The 26,720-nt window shown below is 42.2% G+C and overlaps 1 protein-coding gene across 2 annotated transcripts in view; it reads left to right on the forward strand.

Moving 5' to 3' along the window:
• The window catches only part of SLC1A3 (solute carrier family 1 member 3), a 77,129-nt gene that overhangs the window by 37,711 nt on the left and 12,698 nt on the right, over positions 1-26,720 (forward strand). For both annotated transcript variants that reach the window (XM_032851339.1, XM_032851340.1), the window contains 2 exons: positions 21,115-21,319; positions 24,063-24,105. In XM_032851339.1, coding sequence (XP_032707230.1) covers positions 21,115-21,319; positions 24,063-24,105 — 248 coding nt within the window. The remainder of the gene's footprint in view (positions 1-21,114; positions 21,320-24,062; positions 24,106-26,720) is intronic.

Raw genomic sequence — 26,720 nt, forward strand, 5'->3', positions numbered from 1 at the left:
AACCTTTGGTTACCCTTGTAAAGTATTCATGGTTTGTATGGGCTTTGTTCACAATCACGGTGTTCTTGTAGGCTAAACCCTTTGTCCTTCTTGTGACACGGAGCTACGGATACCAGCTTCCTACACGTACAGATAGTTGAAATCTACATGCGAGAATGGCAGCCTCATCAGGAGAGGGGCTTGAAGAGAACTTCTTGAAGCATGAGCAGGCCCAGCATGTTACTGGTCTTTACAGATGGTGATTCTCTCTCTTGTTCCTTTCAACCCCATACATCTTTGAAAGACTTAATGTCAGAAGTGCAGGATTTGATCTCTCATGACTCCAACTGCATAAATGACCTGTGGTTCAAAGGTTACTAAGATTTCAGTAGAAGAAAAAATATGAAAACAAAAAACCATTCAAAAGAAACATCACAAGTATACACTTTTATGCCATGTATAATGAACAGCCCTAATTGTATAGTTCAGTTATTATAGTCTTTATGTATGTTTAATTATAAAAGTCACCAAGTCAATCCCGACTGAATGAGTTTATCTGATTCACTCGTGGGTAAAAGATACTCTGTATTTTATCTCTACAATGGAAAAATGGACAATTGGCTTAAATTCCTATTTGAGGGATTATCAAAGAAAAAAAAAACAATCCTATCTCTTCTGTTGGTTCATAAGATCAAGATTGAAAAGTGGCATAAAGAGCAGGACTCTGGCCTTAATGTAGCTTGTTATTTGTTAAAAAGAAAGATACTCTGTCTCTTTCAGGAACTTCATTCCAACAGATCTGTTCTAAAACGTTTTCTGACTGTTGAAAGATTCAACAGTATAGTTGAAGGTATAGTTCACCTTGAGAAAATAACCTAAAGGAATGTCCCAGATCAAAAGTTCTCAAAACTTTTCCAGTCCCAACATACTCAAGGGATTAAAAAAAACACTCTTTTTAGTAATTAATAGTAGCTAATATAATCTCTGTGTTTGGTTTTTTGAGGGGGGGGTTGTTTTTTGGTTTTTGGCCTTTTTTGATATGGGGAGAGTAGAAGGAGCCATGTAAACTTGTGTAGTTTAAAAGGACCATAAAGATTTTTCTGATACCCTGATACTCATATCCCCCCAATCCCAATCCTTGAGAAAGATGTGCCTTCCCAACTGAGAATAACTGGGCATTTTCCAGAACTAATGAATTGGAAAATGCTTCACCGTGGATTGCTTTAGTGCATTTAAAATTTAACTCAAATATTTAGAATCACTGATTTCGCTTTCAGTTTCTTTTCAGGAATACGCTGCTGGGCAAACATGAATTCAAGTCTGGGACTATCAGTGTACCTTTCTGTTTTTGTCTGGGGCAACGCAACTCTTAGGGTAGAGGCAGGTGGGGAAATATGATTAAATGTGAGGTGAACTTGTTCGCTCTTTCTACCTTGACCTCAAGCTCTGGGCTGAGAGTGAAAGTCTTCTCTCCTTGATACAGGATCAGGACTTTCTGTGGTGTGAGGGCAAGTCTGGTTTCCATTGAAGTCATTTATGTCTAAAAACAGAATTCTTTTCCCTAAACATAGCCATAATGCCCATTATTGTTTGTTTAAAAATTAACAGTAATCTCTTAATAATATCATCCAGTTGGTTTTCAAATATCCTTACTTCTTTTTTCTCCGTCTCTTTTTGTAGTTTGTTCATTTGGACCAAGCTACATCTTAGGTTGGATTTGTTTTGTATTTTTTAATCTCTTAATCTATAGGTTCTCTCTCTCTCTCTCCCCGCCCCCCCAGCCTTTTCTTTGTCTCTCTCTCTCCACCCTCCAACCTTTGCAGTTTGTTTGTTGAAGAGACTAGATTGCTTACCATGTAAAATTAGCTTTCCATGATGTGAATTTTGCTGATATCTCTCTAGTGTTGTGTGACATCTTTCGCCTTCCCTCTGACCATGGTTGGTCCCAAGATTCACAGATGCCAGCACTCAAAGTCTGTAGCAGAAAAAGGCCTTGAAGGGCCTTAGTAACTACAGCTTTTAGGAGCTGATAAAACTCCATTGGCTGGAGAGTATCAAGTTAGCCAGGACTAGCCTTTGGGGATGCGATTCTTCATTCCTCTCAAAATGGACAAGAGCTACAGAATGAGTCACCAGATATAAGCATAACTAGAACTGTATGCAAAATAAGCTTAAAGGCCCAGGAAAGACTTCATAATTCTAAGCTCTCCTTCTGGCTATAAAAGGGCCCACTGGTCCCTTCCAAGTTACTAGATTTTTTGGTTTTTTGTTTTTTTGTGAGAGAGAAAGCGAGAGTGAGCATGGGGGTGGGGGACAAAGGGAGAGGGAGAGAGAGACTCCCAAGCAGGTTCCATGCCCCACATGAAGCCCAACTGACTGAGCCACCCAAGCATCCCAAGTTACTAAGATTTTGAAGAGCTGGTTCATTATTACGAAGATAGTGAGCTCATATAGAATAACTGTATCCCTGGTGAAAGAATACAAATACAGAGGGGGACTCAAGCAATTTTCAATTTAGAAAGAGCAGCAAAACTCTTAAAAAGGGGTGTTGTTTTATCAACACGAAATGTAGAAACCAGAAGCTAAGCCAGAAGCTGAGTCTCCTCCTCTGGCTCCTCCCCAACCCCGTCCTGTTGATTCTACTTCCTTAACTCTGACTTCTGACCAATACCTCCGGCCCCACCCTGGTCAAACAGAGTCTCGATCCTAATTTCTAACAATTTCCCTGCTTAGTCTCCCTGTCTCCTTTTTTACATGAAGACTATAGAGTCTAACTAAAACTCAACTCTGCGCTCACGCCTTACATTGCTTTTGGGATAAAGGTCAGACTTGTGAGCATGTCTTGTATGGCTCCTGCTTACCATTTCCATCCCATTTTGCACGGCCTGCACCTGCCTTGACTCTTCTCCAGCCTCTTCACATTTCCCCCACCCCTTACCCTCAGGTCCTTCCTGGAATGTCACTTCCTCCAGGAACCCTTTCCTACTCTTGCAGCATCACCAGGTGGCCCCATTGTCATGCCCGACTTCCTCCGCCCAACTGTCAGTTTGATGAAAGCAAGGTACCATTTTGTTTGGTACTCCAACCCCACCGGGCAGCAACAATCCTTTTGTGAGATCCCAGAGTGTTTTCAGTTATTTTAGAAGGTCTCAGGGAAGCCTCTATTTTCATGTAAAAGAGGGTTATACACTACATAACATTTTTTGGAGATGTGCGCACAGGAGGGACGAAAGGTCAGAATTCCAAGGTGACATCGCTGTTCCTGAAACTTACTACACGGCTTCCTTGAGCAGTGTCGGAACAGAAGAGCCAACACTTGGGCTCTTGACAGAGAAATATTGCACCCTACTGCCAATTTATGTGGTTGGCTTTTTTCTTGCTTGTTTGCTTTTGAAACAGGCAGTGCTTCACCACGCTATTCCTGGAAAGATTCACTGATTCAATCTTTCAGTTCTCATTTAGCGGAATCCTGCTAAAGGCATGACATGCAAGCATTTCTGCCCCGGGTCATGAGCGTGTGTCCGGGTTAAAACAGTGAGCATAACATGAGAGCTTTCTGGTTGCCAGCTCGTTCGCTTCCCTGATAGGCATTTCCGGAGGTGAGGAAAGATGTATTTTGGCACCACCAGCTCCTACTGGTATGCACCCACATGCTTACACACACACACACATTCTCTCCCTCGGTACTTAAGATCATCTGTCTTCAAAGTTGGGAAATTAAGTTTCACTACAACAGAATACTGGCTCTTGGTAACTTTCAAGGGGAGAAAGGGCACCTTTCCCACCCCTGGAACTGAGTACGGCGGCTTAAAAATAGAACAATGTGTGTTTGGTGTTTTTTCGTCCTCGGCCTCAATAACAGGTGTACAGTTACAAACACAAAGAGCTAGATTCACGGCTGCTGCACACCTCTGGAGAATTCCCAGAGTTACCCAGGGAGCAGTACTGCGCCCAAAATGATCAGTAAAAGGAAAGTAACCCAATATAGCTGCGTGTTACTAACACTGCTGTGTCACATGGCTTGATTATTCACCTCCCATAGTGGCTCCATGAGGAAACGCACGATAGAAGAAAATGTCACCAAAAACAATTCTTAGGAACCTGCCAACAAAATACTTAAACCTGCTAAAAGCTGAATTCAAGAAACTGACGCAGCTACTGTAAATTGCTTCAAAATGGATGGGGTGAGGGTCCTGAAAATTGCAATGGGTGCACTGCAGAGCATAGGGTCAGCTTCCTAAGCCAAATGTGATGAGTCAGATTGGTGTGCTAGTTTGCTTTTTAGTGCATTTTCTAAGAGGTACTTCTTAAATTGTTTTATGACCTCTTGGAAGCATTGACCTCACATGTGCTTTGGGGCAAATGCGTTGTCCGTTTTGCGCCGTGTCCGTGGTCAGTGGTATTAATGAATAAGGTCACACAATAAATTTACGGCATGAACGTGGCAACCCCAGCAGGCAACACGTCTTGGCAGCTGCTCACAATTCTTTCACGTTCCCTCCCTGAGGAAATGGTTCCTAATAGATTTGAACAGATGCTAGGTGTTTGGCAGCGTTGCAAGGGGTACTAGTTTTCCAAAATTCGGGTTATTTCATGTCTCATAATTAGAATTTCAACAGCCTGGAGGCCTTCGATGTGTTCCAGTGTTCCCATAAATACCTCACCTCTGACTCCACGTTTACCCCTCACCAGTTCTCCTAATGCGTTTATTGGTTCTGACAACATCACGACTAAATCCTTGGCTCCCAGAGTCCAATCTGGTAAACGTGCACGGGCAGATCTGATTTGGCACTAAGTTGCCCCTTCTCTCTTAAATGTGCTTTTCAAGTTCTCCCTGACAGCAAAGTTAAGTGTTGCCAGAAGTCTGGCGGATGGGCTCTTACCACTCCTCAAATCCCCTTCTCCAGGGCCCCTCTCCTCTTCTGCCACACACCCATCCCTTCTTTCAGCACCCTCCTCCCCTGTTGAAGGCTCCACCTTCTTCCCCCACCCATACCCTCTCCCCCCCAACCACCCCCCCCAACCCCGTGAACCCTGAGAACAAGCACGAGGTTGTATTTCCATTTGTAGTTCTGGGCCTGGCATACAATAAGGGTTCAATAAATTTATCTCAAGCAAGCCAAAGGAAAGGAAAATGTTCTTATTTTCTTACCAGCCTGCTTCAAGGTCAGCCTCCACTTCTGAGGGGGTTCGGATGTCCCTGCAGGGACCGCTAGGGAGCATGCAGAAAACTGTGCATACAGAAAATCCACAGTGGGTTGGAGGAGCCAGCGGAAATGTCCTCTGGCTTCAAAACCCCAGTGGTGGAAGAAGGCGCGTGTCTGTGTACCTTGGGGACTGATTCCCCCGGGGGTGGTTTATCCTGTGTGCCTCGCGTCTTTGCAGAGTTTATCTCCCTTCTTGAAATACTTTACGTTTCTACTCATTGGAGTATCCAGGAGGCATGCACCTGTGCGGCGGGCTCCGATATACCTTGGGCGGGGTGGGTGGGAACAGGCACAGACTGCCCCTGCCCAGTGTCCTTCATTCCCGCGGTCAAGGTCAAGCCTCGTAGAGCGCAAACACGAAGTAGTCCTGAGGGCATCTGCCGTCTGTTCTCACGCTTCATTCCCTCGTGGGTCCTGATGGCGTCTGGGCTCTGCGTCGTGCACGGCGGCTCTTGTCCGGTTGAGGCTGATCATTCGTTCAGGACCGAGCTCCCTCCGTGGGCTGTGGTAGGTGCCGAGGAAGGAAGCCACCGAGCCGTCCCACGCGGCCACCAGAGCCTGGATCCCCTCCGCGAGGTTGCAGTGTTTACCCTGAAAAGTTGAGGAGGAGCCCGCTGAGGAGCGCAGAGCCTCTGAAGAAGAGGAGGCTCCGTGGGGCTCTATTTGTGCCGATCTCCGTTTGGTTCTTAGCGGCACAAGCTTCGGGGCGACCGGACTAGTTTCTACACGCGGTGCTGGGACGGACGAGCTGCGGCGTGGGGAGCCGCTCTGGCATTCGGGGCTCATTTATGGAGCGGAAATAGTAGTGGTGATTGTAATCGAAGTACTGGCTGTCCGTGCCCCTCGGGGGACCCCGAGGAGAGCTCAGCCGAGGCGGTGGCTGTGAGCGTGCTTCGCGGGGACGGTAGGCGCTCGGCCGACGTTAGCGAATGCCGCCGCTCGGATTCTGCTTCAGCGCCACGAACGTCCGCTCGGGAGGCCCTTTCGGCTTCCTTGCCGGTGAGGGTCAGGGTCAAGGCCCTTCCTTGCTTGTGCATGTAGCGGCTGTCCAGAAAGGATCGTTTCCTCGCTGTTGGCCCGGGCCATCCGAGGCATCCTCATCGACCCCGCCTCGCCTTTGTCACCGAGTGGTAGCCAGTTGGCGCTCCTGTCGCATGTAACCTCACCTCCTTTCAGCAGGCTTGCTGCTTCCTACATCATGCCCACTGAGGCTTTTGCGCGTTTCTGAACGAGGAGACTGCTTGTGCGTGAGCCTGAGTAAGCAACTGAAGTCAGTGCATTTTCTACGTTAGAATGAAAAACCCACTTGGCAAGAAGTTCCCAACCTTCCAAGATTGGGAAAATGTGAGTTGTTAGAAACTTAGTTTCATGTTGGTGTGCTATAGCCAAGCTTTTAAGCTGTGTTGCATTAAGAGAAGGTCTGGTGAAGCTTTCGTTCTGCTCTAGCCTCACCACTGGACGGTGATGTCATTTTGTACATCACATGGACAAATCTTGGTTTCTTGGCCTCACTCTCCAAACCTGGAGGTTCTCAGCCATGACTTGGCCCCGGTTTCGGCCATTTAATTTTGGCTTTTTGATAATAGACTTGGTTTCCAAGGTGGTTCGCAGACTCCCAGTGGGGTTGTGTTCTCTACAATCAAGTTTCCAGAGCACTAAGATGTGTGCAAATTAGAGACAATGCTTCATGGTTTACTTAGCCTGGGACAGAGCCTGGCACGTGGTAACTAGTCAGTAATTAGCTAAATAATTTGTGGTTTACATCTGAAGCAGCAAATCTATGAGGCCATTGGCATCATCATTCAAATCATGTTTACTCTCACCTTGAAGTGATAAAATGATCATCTGGATTGCAGATTTATTTATTCTTTGATTGGTCAGTGACATTTTTTAAAATTTTGCCCGCCATAATAATGGCTAGCAGTTATTGAGTATAAAAGACATGCCAGGCATTGAACACACAATGCTTGTTATCCCTTCTGCAAAATCGTGGTATTACCATCTCCATTATACAGATAAGGAAACGTCCCCAAGGTTACCCTGCTGGCAAGGAGCTGAAACTGTGTTCAAACTCATATCCATTTGTTATCCAGGCTCCCTCCCTGTAGTGCCACGCAGCCCCGGATGTAGTGTGGCTTCTAGATCATACTGGGTCAATTTATAATGCTGAAGTGCATCTGTTGTTGCCTTAATGTTACTGCTTGTGGTAACATCTTCTCTCCACATGAACCAAATATTTTCCACAATTTTCCCATTCCTGTGCACTTAACTTCTTCCATCATGTGTGATTGAACATTTATTTGGTGAGGCTATGACTTGTCTGCTCCACAAGAGATCTCCGTGGGAGTAGGAACCACTGTTTGTCCATCTGCATCCCATCACTGGTTGCAGCGATGAGCTTGTGTTGGAGTAGATGTTATGTAAATAACTCATTGATCTGTGGGCTGACAACATTTGCTCAGTCTGACCTGCTGAATTTGCGGGCTATGTCAGTCATCATTCATTCAACCAATATCTGTTCAATCCGTACTCTGATAGCCACTGGGCATATTATCATCTATATGGGTCTTCATGTATATTTATAATTGAAGGACTATAACCTGGAAAATCACAAGCTGATGTGGTATCATGGAACGAGTAAAAACAAAGAGGAATTAAAGGCATACATCCAGTAAGGAACTTTTTGATGACCAGTAGAGCACATTCAAAATTTTTTTTCCAGTGAACTACCCAATAAACTTTCCTGAAGCTTAAAATAATTATTGTTATTTCTTTCTCATATGAATGACTTACGTTTATATTAATTCTTGATGTGTTTATATCTTTACTCAAATGATACTACATTCCCACTTAGTAGAAAAAGATACTTATCGGTGTATACCTTTCTAGATTGATAACACTGATTCTTTTAGGTAAAGAGAGTTGTTTCCTAAAGTTACAAAGCGAGGCTTACTGTATTCCTACAAAACAGCTTGTCTCAGGTACTACAAGGAATCTTTATATTGTGAAAATACTCCCTTCCTATAATAACATTTAGCTGTCGAATTCCTGTTACTATTGGTTTTGGTCATTCTCAAAAGTTTTGAGTCTTCTGTGATAGGTTTGACAATAAAATAAGACCTAATAAAATAGCAAGGTTGATTTTAAATTAGCTGAATGTTTATACCTAGAGTGTTTAAGGTCCCATATCAAGCCAGAAAGACACCTAGTGAGGCACTTGTGTTATACTTTTTTAAAAGCTCTGTCCTGTTCATATTTTTATCAAAAACTTGAAGACCTAGGAGGCACCTACATTGGGTTTTCAGATGACATAAGCCCCAAAAGAATGGCTTCTACCACATATGGCTAAGATTGCGATTCAAAATCACTTCAGTTGGCTGCAGTGCTGGATGGAAACCAACCAAATCAAGTTGAGCGGGGGATAAATGTATATTTCTGCTTTTAGAATCAAAAGGCATTTGCGCAATTACAGGATGGGGAAAGACTGAGCTTGGCACCAGTTCATGTGACTGAAAGCTTAATATGAACCAGCAGTGGGATGTGGTGGCTAAAAAAGAATGAATCTAGTCAGTTATAATTATTAATAGTTCACCATACTCTGCACTGGTCACACTACATCGGGAGTGATTTGTTAATTCTGAGCACATTCAAGAGTGACTTTGACAAAGCGAAGTAGCTGTTAAGAGGGTGTTGAAACCAATCCAAGACACATTTATTGGGCTCCTGTTTTGGGCAGGCAACATGCTAACCGACGTGGGGAATAAAGATACGAAGAGACGTTGCCAATCTATAGCCTCAAGGAGTTGAAAAAGTAAAGGAGAGCAAGACAGGTACACACATGACTATAAAACAAAGCAGAGTAAGAAGTCAGGAAGCACAAAAAAAGGGCTGTGGGAATTCAGGGGCTGGACCAAGGGTAGGATTTCCACAGGAAAGAAGGATGAGGGCAGAGGAAGCCTTAAAAGCAAAGATGTAGAGACAGGAAAACTCAAGTCTTGGCTAGGGAATCCTGAGTATACTAAGTTGCCTAGAAGAATGGGGTGAGTCTTAGCAGGCAAGAAAGCTGGGCAAATAAGGTTTGTACCGGAGCATGAGGGCACTGACTGGTAGGCAGTGGGAGGGATTACAGGTTGGTGAACATCTGGAAGTCATGATACATGAGGATCCATTGGAGAAATGTTGAGTCTTTAGTCTGGAGAAAAGAAGTCCAAGGTCCCTCTGGTCAATGTAAACCAGACTCACTTTGTGTTCTTCCAGAAGGAAAATTTATCTCGGGAGAAAAAGGTTATAAGGAACCAGATTTTGCTTCTTTCTGAGCTTCTTTCTGTTTTAAAATTCAAAGCTACCCAACAATGAAGGGCTGGCCAAGTTGATGGTGAGCGCCACTGTGGTTAGGCTCAGACAAAGTTTAATAACAGATACTCTAAAGGAAGTGGGGGGTGGGGAGAAATGCTGCAGCTTCACCAAGAGACATGGGAGTTCTAGGAATTACCCCAGGCTTTTGAAGTGTGTGATTATCCATGGTTGAGTGTTCTTTCTCTCTTTCTTCGGTTTAAGATCTCCAGTAGTATATCAACTTCTGAATGAAGCCTGAATGTTAGAACCCCTCCCCCCAGTTCAGTAAGATGTAGGGCTAATTCTAGCAGAGGCTGCCCAGTGCTTTGACAGTAGCCACTCATCATCAATGCTTCCTGTGATCCTGTGCAAGTGATTTAACCTCCCCATTTCCTAATCTGTCAATGGGGATTGACCATTGTTATCCCAACTTCACAGGTTGTCTGGGAGGATTTAATGAGAAAAAGCCCTTGGCCTGTGCCTAGCAGGGTGGAGTCTGAGTTTAGGAACTGAGTTCTCACATTTTATAATTGTGTTCCAGGGACCCCTTCAGAGTTAAAAAATATTTTTATAAAACAAAAACAAACATATCATCATCATAGGGGCTAACTTATCTGTACCAAATATTATACTAAGGCCTCACACGTTAAACTAATTTAATCCTCAGAACAACCCCATGAAGTAAACCGTTATTATCCTTCATTTACTGAGACACTGAGCGGCTACATATCTTGACTTGTCACAAGCTAGTCAGTGAGAGAGCCAGGACTCAAACGAAGCAAACCCTAGAGTATTACAACTATTTCCTTCCAGTACGGACCAGCAAATACCCCTGTTTTCCTCCAATTCCATTCCAAATCACTCTGCTGGATAATTTCATGCATTGTATTTGTTCAGGGCTGTTTCAAAAAGCATATTTTGAAATCTTACTTATTATACTAAATACATGAGGGAGGCCCCATCAATCATGTCTTTGGTGGGACCCTTGAGAAGTTCCTTCATAAAAGCTGAGTGAATGCATGAATCAGTGAAACAGTCTTAATTGTAGAAGCTGGACTATAGCCACTTTTAAAAGAAGCTAGTTACCCTTAATATACCTTCGCTACCTTACTCCCTCTTTCCGTGATTTGCAATGGGGCTGTGGTGGCTGTTCGAATCATTCATTTGAAATCATTCATTTGAGGGGTGCCTGGGTGGCTCAGTCGGTTGAACATCTACCTTTGGCTCAGGTCATGATCCCGGAGTCCTGGAATCAAGCCCTGCATTGTGCTCCCTGCTCAGTGGGGAGCCTGCTTCTCCCTTTCTCTGTTCCCCTGCTTGTGCTCTCTCTCTATCAAACAAATCTTTTTTTTTTTTTTTAGATCATTCATTTTAATTCAATTTTGCACCCCACTTTCATTTCCTTGTTTATAAATCTTTTATCTCATATCTTTTTAAGAACAATGTCCATAGTTCACTCCCCTCTCTCTCTTTTTCTCTCTCTTCTGTCTTTTGGGGATTTTTTGTTTTGTGTTTTTGCCATCTAGTGTTACCAGATTTTACTCAAGACCCATCCAGTAGTGTTTTTTCCATGTCCTGGTGATTGCATTGTTACCCACCCTATCCCCATTTTTCAAGTTAGAGAATTTTTAATAAGAATTTTTTTTTTACAATTCAATCCAAGCAACATCAGTCTCGATTCAGCCGAACACCGTTTCCACTTCCTGTCTCTGCCACCCTCCTGGATCCCTGAAGTCTATTCAGGAGAAGTGGAGTCGGATAGAAGGGGCTTCCCATTGTTTTCTTTGGAGAATTTACAGGAATTTCTAAATACCCTTTGAAAAAAGCATCAAAATATGAAACTGAGAAGTGCATAGAAACTCCATACAGGGGTGTTAACAAAACTGAGGTAGAATAGGCAGAAGCAGGTCCCTAGGCTGGGCGGGGGGGAGGGGAAAACTGCAACAGTCTTGCACCACTCCTGATGGTCTGTGTTGGGAATAACTCAGTTCCATTGTCGCCCTTGGCGCAGGGGGCAAAAATGCAGCTTTTCCTGTTTCAAGGAGAGAATGTTCTCTTACTACACTTCAGGCAGGGGTAAGGAAAGCCAACCAAGTCTAGAGTTTGCCACAGTCTTTTTCACTCGGCGGAGTGATACCGCTTTATTGTTTGGGTCAGGTAGCTGGGACAATAATCTCCCACTCCCTGGGTGCGACTATTCCTTTATAGATTAGATAAGAACAACTGATGAAGTTTTAAATGCTGAGAAAATTAATCAGAACTGAAAAGGGGTGTGTTGGCCACAGCCCAAGAAATATGCTGACTGAGATAAAAGCACCCACTGAACTTTTTCTCCATTCCATGCTTCTGTGCTGGGTAGTCTCCCTTGTCTTTCCCTCTTCTCCCTCCTTCTGTCATTCTCTCAACCCCAGCTCTGTCCCCAGAGACTTCATTGGCACGCTCTCTTAACTGGCCAGAACGTGGAGTAAAATTTTTAAAAATTCTTCTTGTGTATTGTATCTGAGATCCTATGTCCTGGATTTAATTTAGAGAATAACCAAAGGGAATGCATATTTTCTCAATCATTTCTTTCTTTCTTTCTTTCTTTTTTTATGAAATATATCTTTTTAAAATATGTAAATTTCAGTTTCAAGCCACAGACTTAACCTCAGTCCCTTTCCAGGTTCTCAGATTGGCTTATGGTTCCAGAATCTTTTGATGGCATAGAATGGGGTGGATGTTGGGTTGGAACGGCAGGCATGGCTCCTTTGGCCCCAGGAATCTCTGCCGCTTCCCAGCCTCATTTCAGGGCATGCAGACACACTCCTGTCTCAACCATTCTTCTGGGAATCAGGGCCAGGTCGAATTGGTTTTTAATGTCCATGTGTTGTTTTCAATTTCTCTGAGGCTTTCAGTTCCTTTTCTCCTGTGAGGGACAGGCCTTCCTTGGGAAGAAAGGGAAACCCTTGAGTCTGACATGTTCTGCAGTCAGCTTGAGATGCCTTTTGATTAACTTTGGACAAGTCTGGCCCTGTTGTGGAATTCAGTCCCGCTCAGCATTCTGCCAGCCAGGAAACGTGCTGTCTTGACCATCATCTTCCTAAGAAAGTCACGGGGGACCCAGAACGTACAGGTCTTTTCCACAGCAAGTAATTCAACCCAAAGTAAAGAGGGCTGCTTTGGAAACCGCAAACCACTCAAACAGTGGTTGGTTGTAAATCATGATTCTTCGGGGAAAGGGGGAGAGGGGGGCTGGAGCTCTGGCCCTCAAAGAACTTCCTCTCATTAAATGAAAGCAATTTGCTGCTCTCCACACACTCTTTCTGCTGTAAGTGAAGTCACCTACTTTCCCCAGTCACACCGGTGATCCTGGTGGGGGCCAGTTGATGGCCGGTTGATGGCCGGTTGATGGCCGGTTGTTGCCATATCTTTGCACATGACGGAGGTCTCTTCTCAAAGCCAGGCTTCACAGGTGTAACCAAGAGTTGGTCTGATCAGCCTCTTGTCTCCATGGCCCAACTCATGCTTTTTCTTTTAGCCGCTATTTTCTGCAGTCCTGGGTTTCTAAATCTTGGCGAGAGGACAGTCATTCCTTTGTGCTCGGCTGTTACAATGAGGTAACCAAAGAAAGGGTCTTGGTCTGAGGCTGTCAGCTGTTACTAATCACTACTCCCCAGCTCATCATGGGTCCCGCTCGCCTCTCCCTCTTGCTCTGCTTAGCACACATAAAGAAGATGAATTACTCCCTGGTTCCTCTTCAGAAAAGCATATTGTGCAGCACATTCCAATACCGTGAGCGAAGGGTGGGCTAATGTGAAGGGTGAATGGGTATCTAAATCACCTCTCAGTGGGTCTTGTACCGGCAGCTGTGTGCCTGTGAGAAGTGGATCTCAGAGCTGGCTCTTCCAAGGTTTTCTTGAGACCTTGCTGAGAGAGAGAGGGAGTCCCCATGGTGGGTTCCCTGGCAGGGCTCTGCTAGGCTGTAATGAGAGTCTGTTCGATGGTTAAGACTAGTGTAGAGAAAAGCAAACTTGACCACTCAGAGGACCTCATCAAGCTGGTCACCCAGGAGAATCATTCTCCACGCCCAATGTCAAGGAAGCCACTGGTGCTCTTTAATATTGGAGGTAGCAGCAGTTAAAGTTGGACCTCAGTTTCCCCTCACTGCTTCCCGGTATGAAAGTTCATTTTTCAGAGGACAATAATAGCCAGAGAAAAGGGATTGTCTGCTGAGAACAAAGGGTGATTTATGTGAATTTTTATGCCACTAATAATATTGCCTGCTCCCCTGGGATTTTTTCTATTTAACAATCTTTCAAAACAGAGTGTTTCCCTTTTGCCTTTCCACACTTCATTTTACTAGTGAACAGTGGAACTCGAAGAAAGACTTTTGTTGACAGTTTTAAGGGTCAAATTAAAAAATCAATTTGCTTGACAAATTATATGCTATCACAAGCAATAAATTTGCAGAGAAGTGTCCTTGTCATTCTCATGCAGTATAACCTCATAAAACTAAATGATATTATAGGCGAATGAAATATCAAGTTTTGTGACATTATACACAGCTATATGGGAAGGAAATTTTGGCCAGGGGGAAAACCCCTGTGAAGATACTTGTGATTTAATTGACTGTGTATTCCACAAAATTGTTCTCAGCTGCTTATGGAGATGGTTTAACTCTTCTTCACTAAGAATTACCGATTAAAGTAAATGCCTCTTTGCTCAAAATTGCATAGTGAATCTATTCTCAAACTTTTCCCCTTGTTACAATGTCTACAGAATTTCTGTTCAGCTCAACTGACCAGATATTAGACATCAACACGCTTATTTCCTTGGTCTCCACTAGCCAGGTGAAATAAATTCTTGGGTGCTGTGGGCAGCCCAAGTTGTAGAAAGCAAGAATAACAGGAAGGAGAGACCACAGCTCATGGTTCCTTTTTAAAGCCTCTACTGTTAACTGAATGTGAGTATCTACTGGTGCTTGCAAACTACTTTCTTTTTTTACTAGAACCTACAAATAAAATATAAATGTATTCATATTGGGTGCCCCCTCCAAAAAAAGGAAAAAAGAAAAAAAAAGGCAGGGGACACAAATACATTTTACACTGTGACCCAGCCACACACAGTACATACACACAGCTGAAAAAAGTTTCACAAACTAATACTTACCTTTACCATAGGAGATAGATACCCTTTGGTATTTTCTATTCTGCACTCTTCCATTAATGGAAAACAATACTAGTTGTAACTCACTGAACAGATTTCATGACTTGCATCGTAAGCACATGTTAGACCCCATCCGTCTCTTCCATTGCCTTCTGTGTGTTTATTTTTTCACTTCTTCACTCAGTGTTCTGTTAAGGTAGGGACAGAGAGGACTTCAGCAGTTACTTCTATGGGCTCATCTTCGAGAGTGCATCATGGTAGTAAATGAGGAAAATAATATAGAAGTGGGAGAGAGAGAAGGAAGGGAAAGACGGAGGGTGCTCCTGGTGGTGAGGGGTAAAGGTGTGCCAGCCTTCTGCCTTCCTGACCATCCCGAGGACACCTTGCTGTGAGTGACACCTCCACCCCCCACCCCCCTCCCCACCGTCTATTCCTCTCCCCGCCCCCCACCTCCAGCTCTGGAAATGAAGCTCCAGGTGATGCCGAGTCACTCTGACCCACCAGAGCTGTCGCTCATTCTCCAAGATAGAATGAACCTATTTTGGATAAACTGAGGGAAGAGCAACTAAAACTGACGAATCCGAGTTTCAGAGTATTTTAAAGAACAAAAGCAACTTGAGTACTTGTAATTCACAGTAACCTAACCTAAATGTTAAAAAAAAAAAAAAAAAAAAAGTGTGTGTGTGTCCTCTCCCCAGCATAACAACAACGGTGATAAGAATGACTATTCAACACACGATGATGGGGGGCCTTCCTGCGCAGGCGCAGTTCTAGCCACTGAGGCTGCGTCAGTGAGTAGAACTAATGGTTCGGCACTTTGGGCACTAAAATTCTCATAGAGACAGAATGATCGTAACTAGCATTTATCAAGAATCTGCTTTGTCTAGCGGCTTTATGTAAGTTTTCCCTAAGCTTGCAGTATAAATATTATTAGCTTCTTGTCTAGACGAAAAGGAGGCTTAGAGAAGGCAAATAATACTTAGTAAATATCTTGTTTGTTATTTTTCTGCTTACTTAATAACAGCTAACATTTGTTGAATCCTTACTATGTGCCAAGCACTATGCTAAGTGCTTTCTCACTGGAAGTAGTCCCTTTAATGCCCGTGAAAAGCCAGTGAGAGAGCGGTCAGTGTTCCCATACTGCAGATGAGGAGACAGAGGTTTACAGAGGCTGACAGAGGTCAGAAGGTCCCAGAGCCAGAAGCGGAATACAGGTATTCTTATCTCAGAGCCTAAGCTCTTCATTACTGAGCTCTAATTTAAAAAAAAAAAAAAAGGGACTGAAAGAAAGAAAAAATGCCTGAGGTTGGCCTTAGCTTGAAATACTGTCTTTTAGATTAAGTTCTGAGGCTATATCCTGTGTATTAATTGTGACTCAGAATTGTAATACAATCCATAGCAACGATTTCTGACCTCTTAAAGATTTTTCTGTTTCAGAACCCAGAGAATCTTAGAATTTGACTTTTTACAATGGAGTCCATAAAGGGGCCAGAAGAAACTGTTTTAGTGAAGAAGAACATAGTATAGTTGAGACAGATTTACTATGATATTTTATGCTCTCTCCCTCTGCCTCTCCCCTCCTTCCCTCTCCTCTGAGTTTTTTTACCCTCTTGCTCACTCTCCTCTCTGAGGGGTCCCGTGTGCCCGTGCTCTGGCAGTGGGCAGTTGTTTTAGGATACAAGAGTTCATTTCTCAATCTGTAAATAGGAAGTATGTTGTATTTTTAGAAGTTAACTATCCTTAAAAAAAAAATCACCTTATAGTCAAATGAATATGGCACATGCTGGAGCCCATCCTTGACTTCCTTGTTGTCAGTTTGGCCATCTTGAAATTCTAGGATGGAGAACAGGCGGTTTCATTACATGAGTATCTGAGTAGCCTGTTGTGGAGTAGGAGTGCCTCTAAAATAAAACAAAACCTGAAATAGACAATATTCTTGAATCAGCAGTTGCCATCCCCCCTTTTCTCTTCTTTCTGGGCCTGATCCAGTCCCTGGAAGAACAATGAAACACCACAAGAATGAGTAGAAAGACAATTCATCACAGAAGGCTTCTTCCTTAAATTTCGATTTTCAAGATCAGAGACAGGAATTATTGGGGGAAGTAGAGTAAGACACATGAATGGATAAGACATAGACTTTTAGCAGATGGAAGAGTAAAATCCATGCAAATAATAGAACCTTGAGAACTTGACATTATTTATATGTTATCCTTTAATGCTTGGCTGAATGCATATTTCATTTATCCAAGAATTTACCAAATTCTTATATCAAACATTATACCAAAAGAAATCTAATTGGCAATACAGACTTACAGAGTTCCACATACATATTTACGAGACCCTCCCTCCCTATTCCATCCCTGCAATAAACACGAATGTGGTCCATATTTGTTAATGCCAAACTGATGACCAAAAGACTGTTTCTATAAATAAAGAAGAAAATGTGTATTTACCTATTTACATTAAGAAACTCTCTTGTCATCCGGAAGGATGTCTCTTCAAAGAGACTGCTGCCTAAAATACCCAGGTTTCTGAAGCTAAGTCTTAATCTTTTACATTCGAAAAATGTCTGTTTAATCCCTCTTAGATGCTTAACTCAAAGGTTTGCAGAAATGACGGATGGATTGCTTTCTTGATGACTGGTTCTTCTTTAAGGGTTGGTTTTTAGAAAGGAGAACATGATTCATGTACTCACAGCCAGCAAGTATCAATGATCCTCCATGCTCCATTAGAACATGCTCTTGGCTGTTTTTCTAGAAATGATGAGAAATTTGTACAAATCGATGAGTTCTCTAGCTAGTCCTTCTGGTGAGCAGCGTAATACACTTCCTCTGAAGGTAGGGAATGTTGAATAATGTGCTAAGAGTTTTTCCAGTTACCTACCGCCATGGAATTTTCCTCCAGCTTGTCCATTAAAAGTGAGGTATCGGGGAAAGAGTGATTCCTTGAGAGTGCAGGTTCAAATTCGGCCACTGCCATTTGCTAGCTGTGCAACACTGGACAAATTACTTAACTTCTGTGATCTTTTGTATGTTCACCTTTAAAATTATATCAGTGACGTCTACAACCTACAGTTGTGATGAAATTAGATGAATATATGACATTGATTGGGGGTGGGATTTTGTGAGTGAATTAGGGAACTGGCACAAAAGTTAACTCAAAATATGTAAAATATGTAAGCACAACAAACACATCATTATAATTGGAAAACCAGTCATGGTACTTGTGGCAACTGTGCAATATAGTATTCCTTGGGTTTCAAGAGAGTCTTAATTCTGATGGCAGATTGTTTTCATAATAAAGATGTCAAGATGTCTTGAATGAATCTGGTTTAGCTAAACCCATTTCAAATGATGAAAAAGAGACCAGCCGAGATTATTATCTTTACTACTTGCTCTGGAATGTGTTTCTCAAATGTATGTTTAGACAAACACATAGTTGTTGTAACACACTCCCATTAGTACCTACACACCCAAGTGACCTCCTGTCTCCCTTGCCCCGGTGTTCTTTTCTTCCACGTATTTTGAAGTGACAAGGCTCAATTAAAATTTTCCCTTCCCAAACATTTAGGGCACTTCCTGCCCTAAGTTCCCTTTTCCACAAAGTGATTTAGTACTTTACCCTTACCCCCAGACATTCTGATGTTTGTGTGTAGTCTCTGGTATAGAGCTTTGTCTCAAATTTCGTGAGAATAAGGAACAGAGATGATCACCGAGTTTGAGTAAGGGAGAGGAAGAGAGACATGGCTCACATGACGTTTAGTCTTCTAGAGCTCATCCTAATGAGCTAGTCTTTTAGTGCTCATCCTAATCTTTTCCTGGTATTACCACTATCAGGACCATTCTCTTTCAGGCCCTCTGTGTGACCTTGTTCATGGTGGTCCCTTCAGTTTTAGGAGCCTATGTCAGAGAAAAGGGGAGTGGTCAGAGTTGGCAGGTGGTAGGAGGGGATGGAGGACCAGGATCGGAGGTAGGCTAGCAACCCGTGTGGGACACCGGGCCACCTCTCAGAAAAGGACCTACATGGGGAACTGGTTCATGAAGATCCTCTGCTCTACCCCCATACACTCCTCCTTCCTTGGCTGAAATAGTAGCAGCTATTACTTTATTCTCTTGCAAAGGAAAAGGGTCAACATATAGAGGTTGGTGAGCCTCTCCTTTGGCTATCAGTTCTCCTTCTAGACTCACTGCTAAAAACATGCCTTGGTGGTTGTCTTCAGCTATATCAGAATTTTAAAAGTATGGGGAAAATACTTTCATATTGGTTTTCATTTTTTAAATTTAAAAAATCCTATAAATAAGAATCTTGTTTTCTTCAAGTTTATAGCCTTGTAGCTGTGGACCCTGGGAGAGCTCCCCCCATCCCTAGCTCCGTGGTGGGAGGGAGGGAGATTTAAGCCTCCTCCTTTGTTTGCCACTTTGGTTTCCAGTATTCTGCCTTGACCACTTAGCGCTCTCTCTGAATAGCTATAGGTCGGGAGTAGTGGGCAGGAACGTCAGAGAAGAGTTGGCGTGAGAACGGAACAGCACCACAGAATAGAAGGCAAGAGGGAAAGAAAACATCTTGGAGGAAGAAAATACTGCTGCTTGGTACCCCCTAGCAGAGATATCCGGCCTATTGTGCCCACACCACTTGCTGCCGAAGAATTTCAGGCTTCAGTGGTGACAAGCTCAGGCAATAATGGGAAAGAGAGTGGGCCCCTTCTGAGAGAAATTATTGCAAGCACAGAAAGCCAAGATATTTGAGATGTGATTCAGACTTGAGGATGAAAATGGGGGGATGGGACATTTGATTGAAAACAGCCCATTTTTAAGGTTGGCAAATAAATGGCACCATCCCAGTATTGGATAGTTAGCCCTGGGTTTCAAGAAACCCAGGGCAAGGGTAGGAGAAGCTAAGTTCATGCCTTAAAGCCAAAGCTGGCCGCCTTGTTTGTGAGAGCTCCAGTTGGTCTCCTCAGTGGCAGAAAGTATATGAAAATTAGTGTCATAAGAACAAAGTTCAAGTTTCCACTCCATTTTACTTGGTGTTGACTAAGACCTTAGTCATTTAAGTGTTTTTTAATCTGCATTATGGGTTGTTGTTAAAAATAACGTATCAGGTACTAAGTGTGTGCTTATTTTAAAAATTATGAATGCTATTATTCAAATACAAATGAAGTTATAAATTGAAAGCCCTGGTGTCAATTCTCATGGGAATTATCATTATATCACATTTTGGGGGCAAACCCAGCCCAATCATGGATACTGTTTTTTTCAATACTTTACCTTACTCTAAATATGTTGGTATGAACAAAGTCACTACCTAAAAATTAAATCACTGGTAGAATCTAATACTGGTCATTGGAGTACAGTATAATCTTTTAATACATTTATAAAAAGGCAATTTTTAAGTAGTAAAGAAAATAAAATTTTAATTAGTAATGAAAACCATGTTATGATTGGATTATACTATAATTGGATTTTAGTGTTTTCATGAGATTAGGGAGGGGAAAGAAAGAAGAAAAGTGAAGAAATAGCTAATGAAACAGAACAGCCCATATTATTATCATCTTATCTTTTGAGGGGTTTGTGTCATGTCCAGTTTTTTACTATCCCAAGAGACATTAAGATATGTTCCGTTTGCTAGAGCAGGAAGGGAAATCTTGAAAGTCACACCTCCTTTTTTACCTAGGATAACACCTCGCCTGAGGTAGACTTTGAAGATGTCCTGAAAACGAGGGGGCGAAGATGAGATAAGGTACTCCATGCCCAGGGGAGAAGGTAGAAACATGAGAAGAACCCCACCAAACAGAGAATTTTTTTTTTTAAAACTTTGATGAGATGAGATGAAATGAAACCCCACAGAAACTATTTGAGAACTTTGGCTTTATAACCCAATGTCTAATTTAAATGCAAATTGATAAGTTGTTAGGTGATCAGAATAATGGCTTCTAATTTGCATAAAAACATGAAAAAAAGACTCCCAAGTACATATATAAAATAATAAGTCTTTTCAAAAGTGTTAATGCTAGTTTACCAGTGTGAGTCACCACAGTGACTTGAGATAGGCTTAGGTTATCCTGCCAGAAATTTTTTTTGAGTAGCTCTTCATACACGCACTGCTCACTATTTACACTCATAGCTTCCCCAACCAGTAATAACCTAGGAAAGAATTTGATTGCCCTTTTAAATCATTAGCCACATGAAATCAACTCTTGAGGCAGTAAATGGGTGATCAGGTGTTTGCTGCCACAGCTGATGACTGGCCATTCTTTGGCTTTTTTCTTTCACCTTTTATGATGCCCTGATGGAATTTGATGCCAAGTTCTCATAACTTGTATAAAATCCCATTGCTGGGTTGGAATGAGGGTAAGGGGGTGTTGAAGGAATGACTGTCCCCATTACCTTCCTCTGGAAAGTTCTTTGGACTGACTTCCTGAAAATCTCCTTCTGTTTGCCTTCACCAGGAATGGCGGCCCTAGATAGTAAGGCATCAGGGAAGATGGGAATGCGAGCAGTAGTCTATTACATGACTACAACCATCATTGCCGTGGTTATTGGCATAGTCATTGTCATCATCATCCATCCTGGGAAGGGCACAAAGGAAAACATGCACAGAGAAGGCAAAATTGTTCAAGTGACAGCTGCAGACGCCTTCCTGGACTTGATCAGGTACGTCCTTGCAAGCCCACCCCTTTGGGTATATTCTGACTGCCCAACCCCTCTTTTGGGGGAGCTAGTCAAACTGCCGATCAGGTATCTAACTGAACCAGCCTTGCTGGCTTGAAGTGAAGGTCACATCTTCATTTCTTTCTAACAGAAGTTACAGCTTTTGTTTTCTGACCTAATGGGAAAGAGGTGAGAAGAGCAAAGAGGGGATATAGATTTTGAGTCCCTTGCTTTTAGGATTCAGGATCTGATCACTCACTTCTCCTCTCAGCTGTGCAGCTTACCTTGGAATATTAATAAGTCTTACCTTATTGTCTTGCTGTTTAAGGCTAGTTTTTATTCAACTGTAGCCTGTTGATTGGACTCTTCTAATGTAGAACTTGTCATCGGTATTATCATCCATTAGGCACAACAATTTCTGTCCAGAAAGGCCTTTCAAGATCATCTGGTCATACCTGTTCTAACATCTTCCTTTTACACTATTGCCGAAGAAAGGATTTGGCAGACCAGCAACGAAAGATTAAAGGATGGCTTCTTTAGCACTGTTCTGTGTACAAACTACACACTGATTGCAATGAGTCTTATCTAGTACTTGAAACGGATTTGATGGTAGAGTCCTCTCACACAGAACTATGAAGTAAACCCGAGTTTGATCCTGGCACCTTCTTCATTGCTCTCTCTACACACCTTTGTGTCAGTCAGATCCTGGCAGGAAGCATATTGCATATTCAAAAGGATCAGTGAAAGGGCTTTGGAAAAGTACAGGCAGGGTTAAGGGAACCTACAAGGCATGGTGAGGCACCACCAGCAATAGGAAGCTTTAAGGCTTTTCATCATTTTTTCCATGACCTTTACCATCAGGTAGGTTAGGTTAGGAGTATTGTATTATATTCTCTTTCTATAGAATTTCTACTCCTTGTTTGAAGAATTGGGAGCTTGTCGTTCCAAGTCTGGTTGATCCGTCAGAGTACTGTGTGTTTCTGCCTCTCCTTGCCCCAGTGGTAGGTGTATGAGTAGCCCATCCCCACCAGTCACTTGGCTGGAGCATTTTTCCTGAAATCTCCTGAACTCACATTTCTATCAAGATTTCTATAGATAGACCCACAGAGCATAGATAAGAAGGAAAAGGAAACAGGATGGTCTAGGCGGTAAGAAGAAAGGGACAAGAGTTGATGACCTTAAAACATGACTTTGATAACCTACAACTGCTGGAATGTTAGGCTCTGCAACTTCCTGGGCCATGTTTCCTACTCCCATAGTCTCTCTCTCTTTTTTTTTTTTAAACGAACTCTATCAATTTTAATTACTGAAAATGTTTCGATGCAAATCATATTTTCTCTATCGCACAATACATCTTCTACTACTAGGAGTACCAGATCGTTAAAGATTCCTGTTTCTATTTCCATGCTACATAGAATTTCATTGACTTTAAAAATAAGCATTTTTTCATTTTTTTCCATGAATACCTGTTTAAGAATGTCACAAATAACTGGTGCAAATGAAGCTTTCAAGTGGAGTACACAATCAATAAACACTTGCAGATTTCCACAGGAAACCCCGCACTATGTTCATTTCCGTATTCCTCTTTTCCAGTCTACATTTTGTTGGCCCAGTAAAGGCTTCACCAGGCCCAGACCCTCCCCCACACACCCACCATTGTACTCCTTACATACAGGGGAAATAATGAATGGCTCTCATGACCAAATGCAGGCAGAAAAAGAGGCAGAAAGGGACTCGGATAATTTTTGAGTGCGAATATCACCTAGGGGCAATGCAGAACGGTCTTCTTCTTTTAAGAGTCCCAAGTTCTCCAACTAAAATTCTTTAAATAAAAGTACCAGCCTACCCCACTCCCCCTCCTCTGGAAACTACAGGAAGAAATGGTTTCTGTTTAGATACTGACTTTTCCCACTCTTACTTCTCCGGCCTCCGAGGTTGCAGACACTCCATCCCCACACCAAATACCTCCGCCTCTACGTCCTTGTCCCACAGTCTTAAACCTTGGAGCCCTAATGATAGTTTATTCCAATATCCTCTTCAACAGATGAATCAGCAGAGAACTACATGGGTGTAGTGCCTTGGCCAAGTTCACCCAGCTGGTTAGGGACTCCCCAGCTAGATGGTGGCCCCTTGAATTCCACCATGAACCCAGACACTGCTCTGAGAAAGTGCCAAACCTTGCCACATGGACCACAAGTTTAAATTTTGTGAGCCATCTCCCCATTGGTCACCAAAGAGCCTCAAAAGCTCCAGCAATTCAGAATCAAGAGCCCATCCCCCAGCTGGCCTTTGGGAGGACTTTGTGGAAGATAAAATTCCAGTCTGACCATGACATTTGATTCAGAACAGTTGGTCCATGGACACATGGCATAGTATCAAAATGGGTATTATTAAATAAGAACTCAGTTAACCAGAGTGTTTGTAACCAAAGGTGTTTCCATGCTCACTTTGGTTCTTCCCGGGAGCAATATTTGATGATATAATGACCAAATTTTAAAAATCCCATTGTCTGAAAAAGGACAGATGAGTCGAATTTGAGACTTCCCTGAAAAATATGAACTACGTGGGCCCCACACAGGGATGACCATATGTCCCACGTCAAGTCATAAAATCCACCAAAACCTTTCTCCTTATCCATTTGCTGCTTAGTTTAATACAGTCTTTAACTTAGACACAATGAAAAAATATTTAAGAAGCAAACTTATCATTTGAGAAATTTTTCAAATGACCATTATTTTCTTTGCAGGAATATGTTCCCTCCAAATCTGGTGGAAGCCTGCTTTAAACAGGTAAACACTCTGTAGCTACTAATTCACTTTTGAAATTCCTCTTGGCATACCACACAGAGCGGGACCCTCTTGTTTATTTTATTTTACCTTTCCCACGTCTCTGCAATAAGAAATACTTTTTTGCCAACCAGCTGGAAAGCACTAGGGTTTTCTGAGGAATTTGCAGGGGATGGGGAGGTCTTACTTTGTTTTGAAGGCTTAGTAGTTGCCAGATACTCTAAGTCTTGCATACAGGTAACTCTGAGTCTCCGTTAATTATTAAGAAGGCCAATCAGGACACTCCCTTCTTCTCTCCGCCCATGCCCCCCCCCCCAACATTCCACACACAAAAAAGCCCACCAAGCAAACAAACAGTAAAAGACATATTTACAACTCAACTCTAAAGATTAGGGAGATTATTCAAGTTTCTGGGTTTAATTAAAAAAATCGGTGGGTTGGCTTTTGAAAGTCTACTAAGGGCCTTATGGATTCTGAAGGAGAAACCATATCAGAAATGGCATCATCATTTCTTAAATGCCTGCTATGTTGTATTTGGTCCTCACATGAATGGGATGGCTATCATTGTCTTCATTTCATTGATGAGGCAACTCATCTATGATAATTCAGAAGGATTATTTAATAATCACAAGATCTCACAAGTTATAAATGGTAGATACAGAATTCAGATCCATTGCATTGACTCCAAATTCTATCCTCTTTCTGCTCCTACATTCTGTGAGGTCCAGCTCCTTTTAGCCCAGATACACACAAAGCTTGGCTCTCTGTGTTATGGATACAAACACATTTTACTGTTTGGGGGTGAAGTTCATTCTAACTTCACCTGAATAAAAAAGGTTTTTTACCCAAAATATTAAAAGGAATACAATTAGACATTCTGGGTTCAATAATAGTTCCCGAACATTTCTCCAGATGGTGTCACTTCACCCTAGTTGTAATTCCCTAACCCTTCTGCTTAGGATCTCTAAAGCAAACAAAATAAAACCCCAGCCCCATGGAGGACTAACTTGTACACATTCAAATCATTCTTTGGTTCCCCTCCCTTTTTTTTTTCATTCTTATTGACTATTTTTAATAGGTAATGCATGCACACACTGCAAAATTCAAACAGAATCCTTTCTTTAAAAAAAAAAGTCTAAGAAGTCAAAATCAAACTTTATTCAAAACCTGCAATAATCATGAATAATAACCCCCTTTCAATCTAACCAGCCCACGCCAGCACCATGGGGCTGACTATTCTAGTTAGTCAGCTGGCACTGGGCAACATCAAAAATGCTGATTTCTAGCAGCACTGGGAAAAGTGCTGACTCGAGCAGATTTATTATATTTGGTTTTGGATTGCATTTCCAGGATTTTGAAAGGGAAGCAAATGTATCTTCCCAGATCTGTTTGTCTTAGACCAGAATGCAAATGAGGTTGCAATTTCTGTAGGCTACAAACTGTGTAGATTGAGAAAGAGTTGGAGCCATAGGAAAGGCTAATCAGGATTGGAAATCTCCCCTAGACAATCCATAAAATGCATAAGCATCCCAGTGAAGTAGAGATTTGAACATTGATTGGAACAGGAGACTTAAACGGGCCAGTTTCCTTGTTACTTAGGATTACCAGCAGTATCAATGATTGGTCAGAGATGTGTCCATAGTATTGACAGCTGGTTATGCCCTTGTTTGAGAGTAGTGGTTTTCCACTGGACACAAAAGTCTCCCCTTCACTCTTGGTAGCAAAATGGCCCAACACTTCATGTACAGCTAAGCGTTCTTCCCCTAGACTGTAGATCCAGGCAACATCCATACATAATTACTCTCTGATCCTTTACTACCATTAACATAAAGGCCAGGCATTCTACTCTCATTAAAATCGTAGATGGGTGGGCTTAATTTTTTCATGTGGTCGTAGTCAAATACTCTGAGTCTTCTGTCTGGGACATCTATGTAGAAGCTGTTGGGAAAAGACTAATTTGAATAAGAAGAGAAATTCCTTTATAAACTTGAGAACTGGGCTGTCATCCTCAACTATTAATCAAGTATCTATTCTTAAGAATTGATAATATCAGAAATGCCTTGAAGATCATTGTTTGGGAATTTTTAAATTTTTTTTTAATTTCACTAAGGCTTTTTTTATTCTAGTATAGTTAACATACAGTATTATATTAGTTTTGGGTATGCCATATATTGACTCGACAGTACTATACATTATTCAGCACTCATCATGATAAGTGTACTCTTTAATTCCCATCACCTATTGTCCCCATCTCCTATCCCCCCCAACCCCCTCCTCTGATAACCATCTATTTGTTATCTATAGCTAAGAATCTGTTTCTTGGTTTGTCTCTCTCTTTTTTTTTTCCTTTGTTTTGTTTCTTAAATTCCACATATGAGTGAAATCACAGGGTATCTGTCTGCCTCTGACCAACTCATTTTGCTTAGCTTTATAATCTCTAGATCCTTCCATGTCATTGCAAATGGCAAGATTTCATTCTTTTTATGGCTGAATAATATTCCATTGTGTATATATTTATCTTCTTTGTTGATACGTGTGTGTATATATATGTATATATATATCTTCATATATATATGTGTGTGTGTATGTGTGTGTATATATATATGTATATATACATA

The sequence above is a fragment of the Lontra canadensis genome, unplaced genomic scaffold (assembly GCF_010015895.1).
Source record: "Lontra canadensis isolate GAN:19392208 unplaced genomic scaffold, GSC_riverotter_1.0 scaffold5, whole genome shotgun sequence".
Taxonomy (NCBI): domain Eukaryota; kingdom Metazoa; phylum Chordata; class Mammalia; order Carnivora; family Mustelidae; genus Lontra; species Lontra canadensis.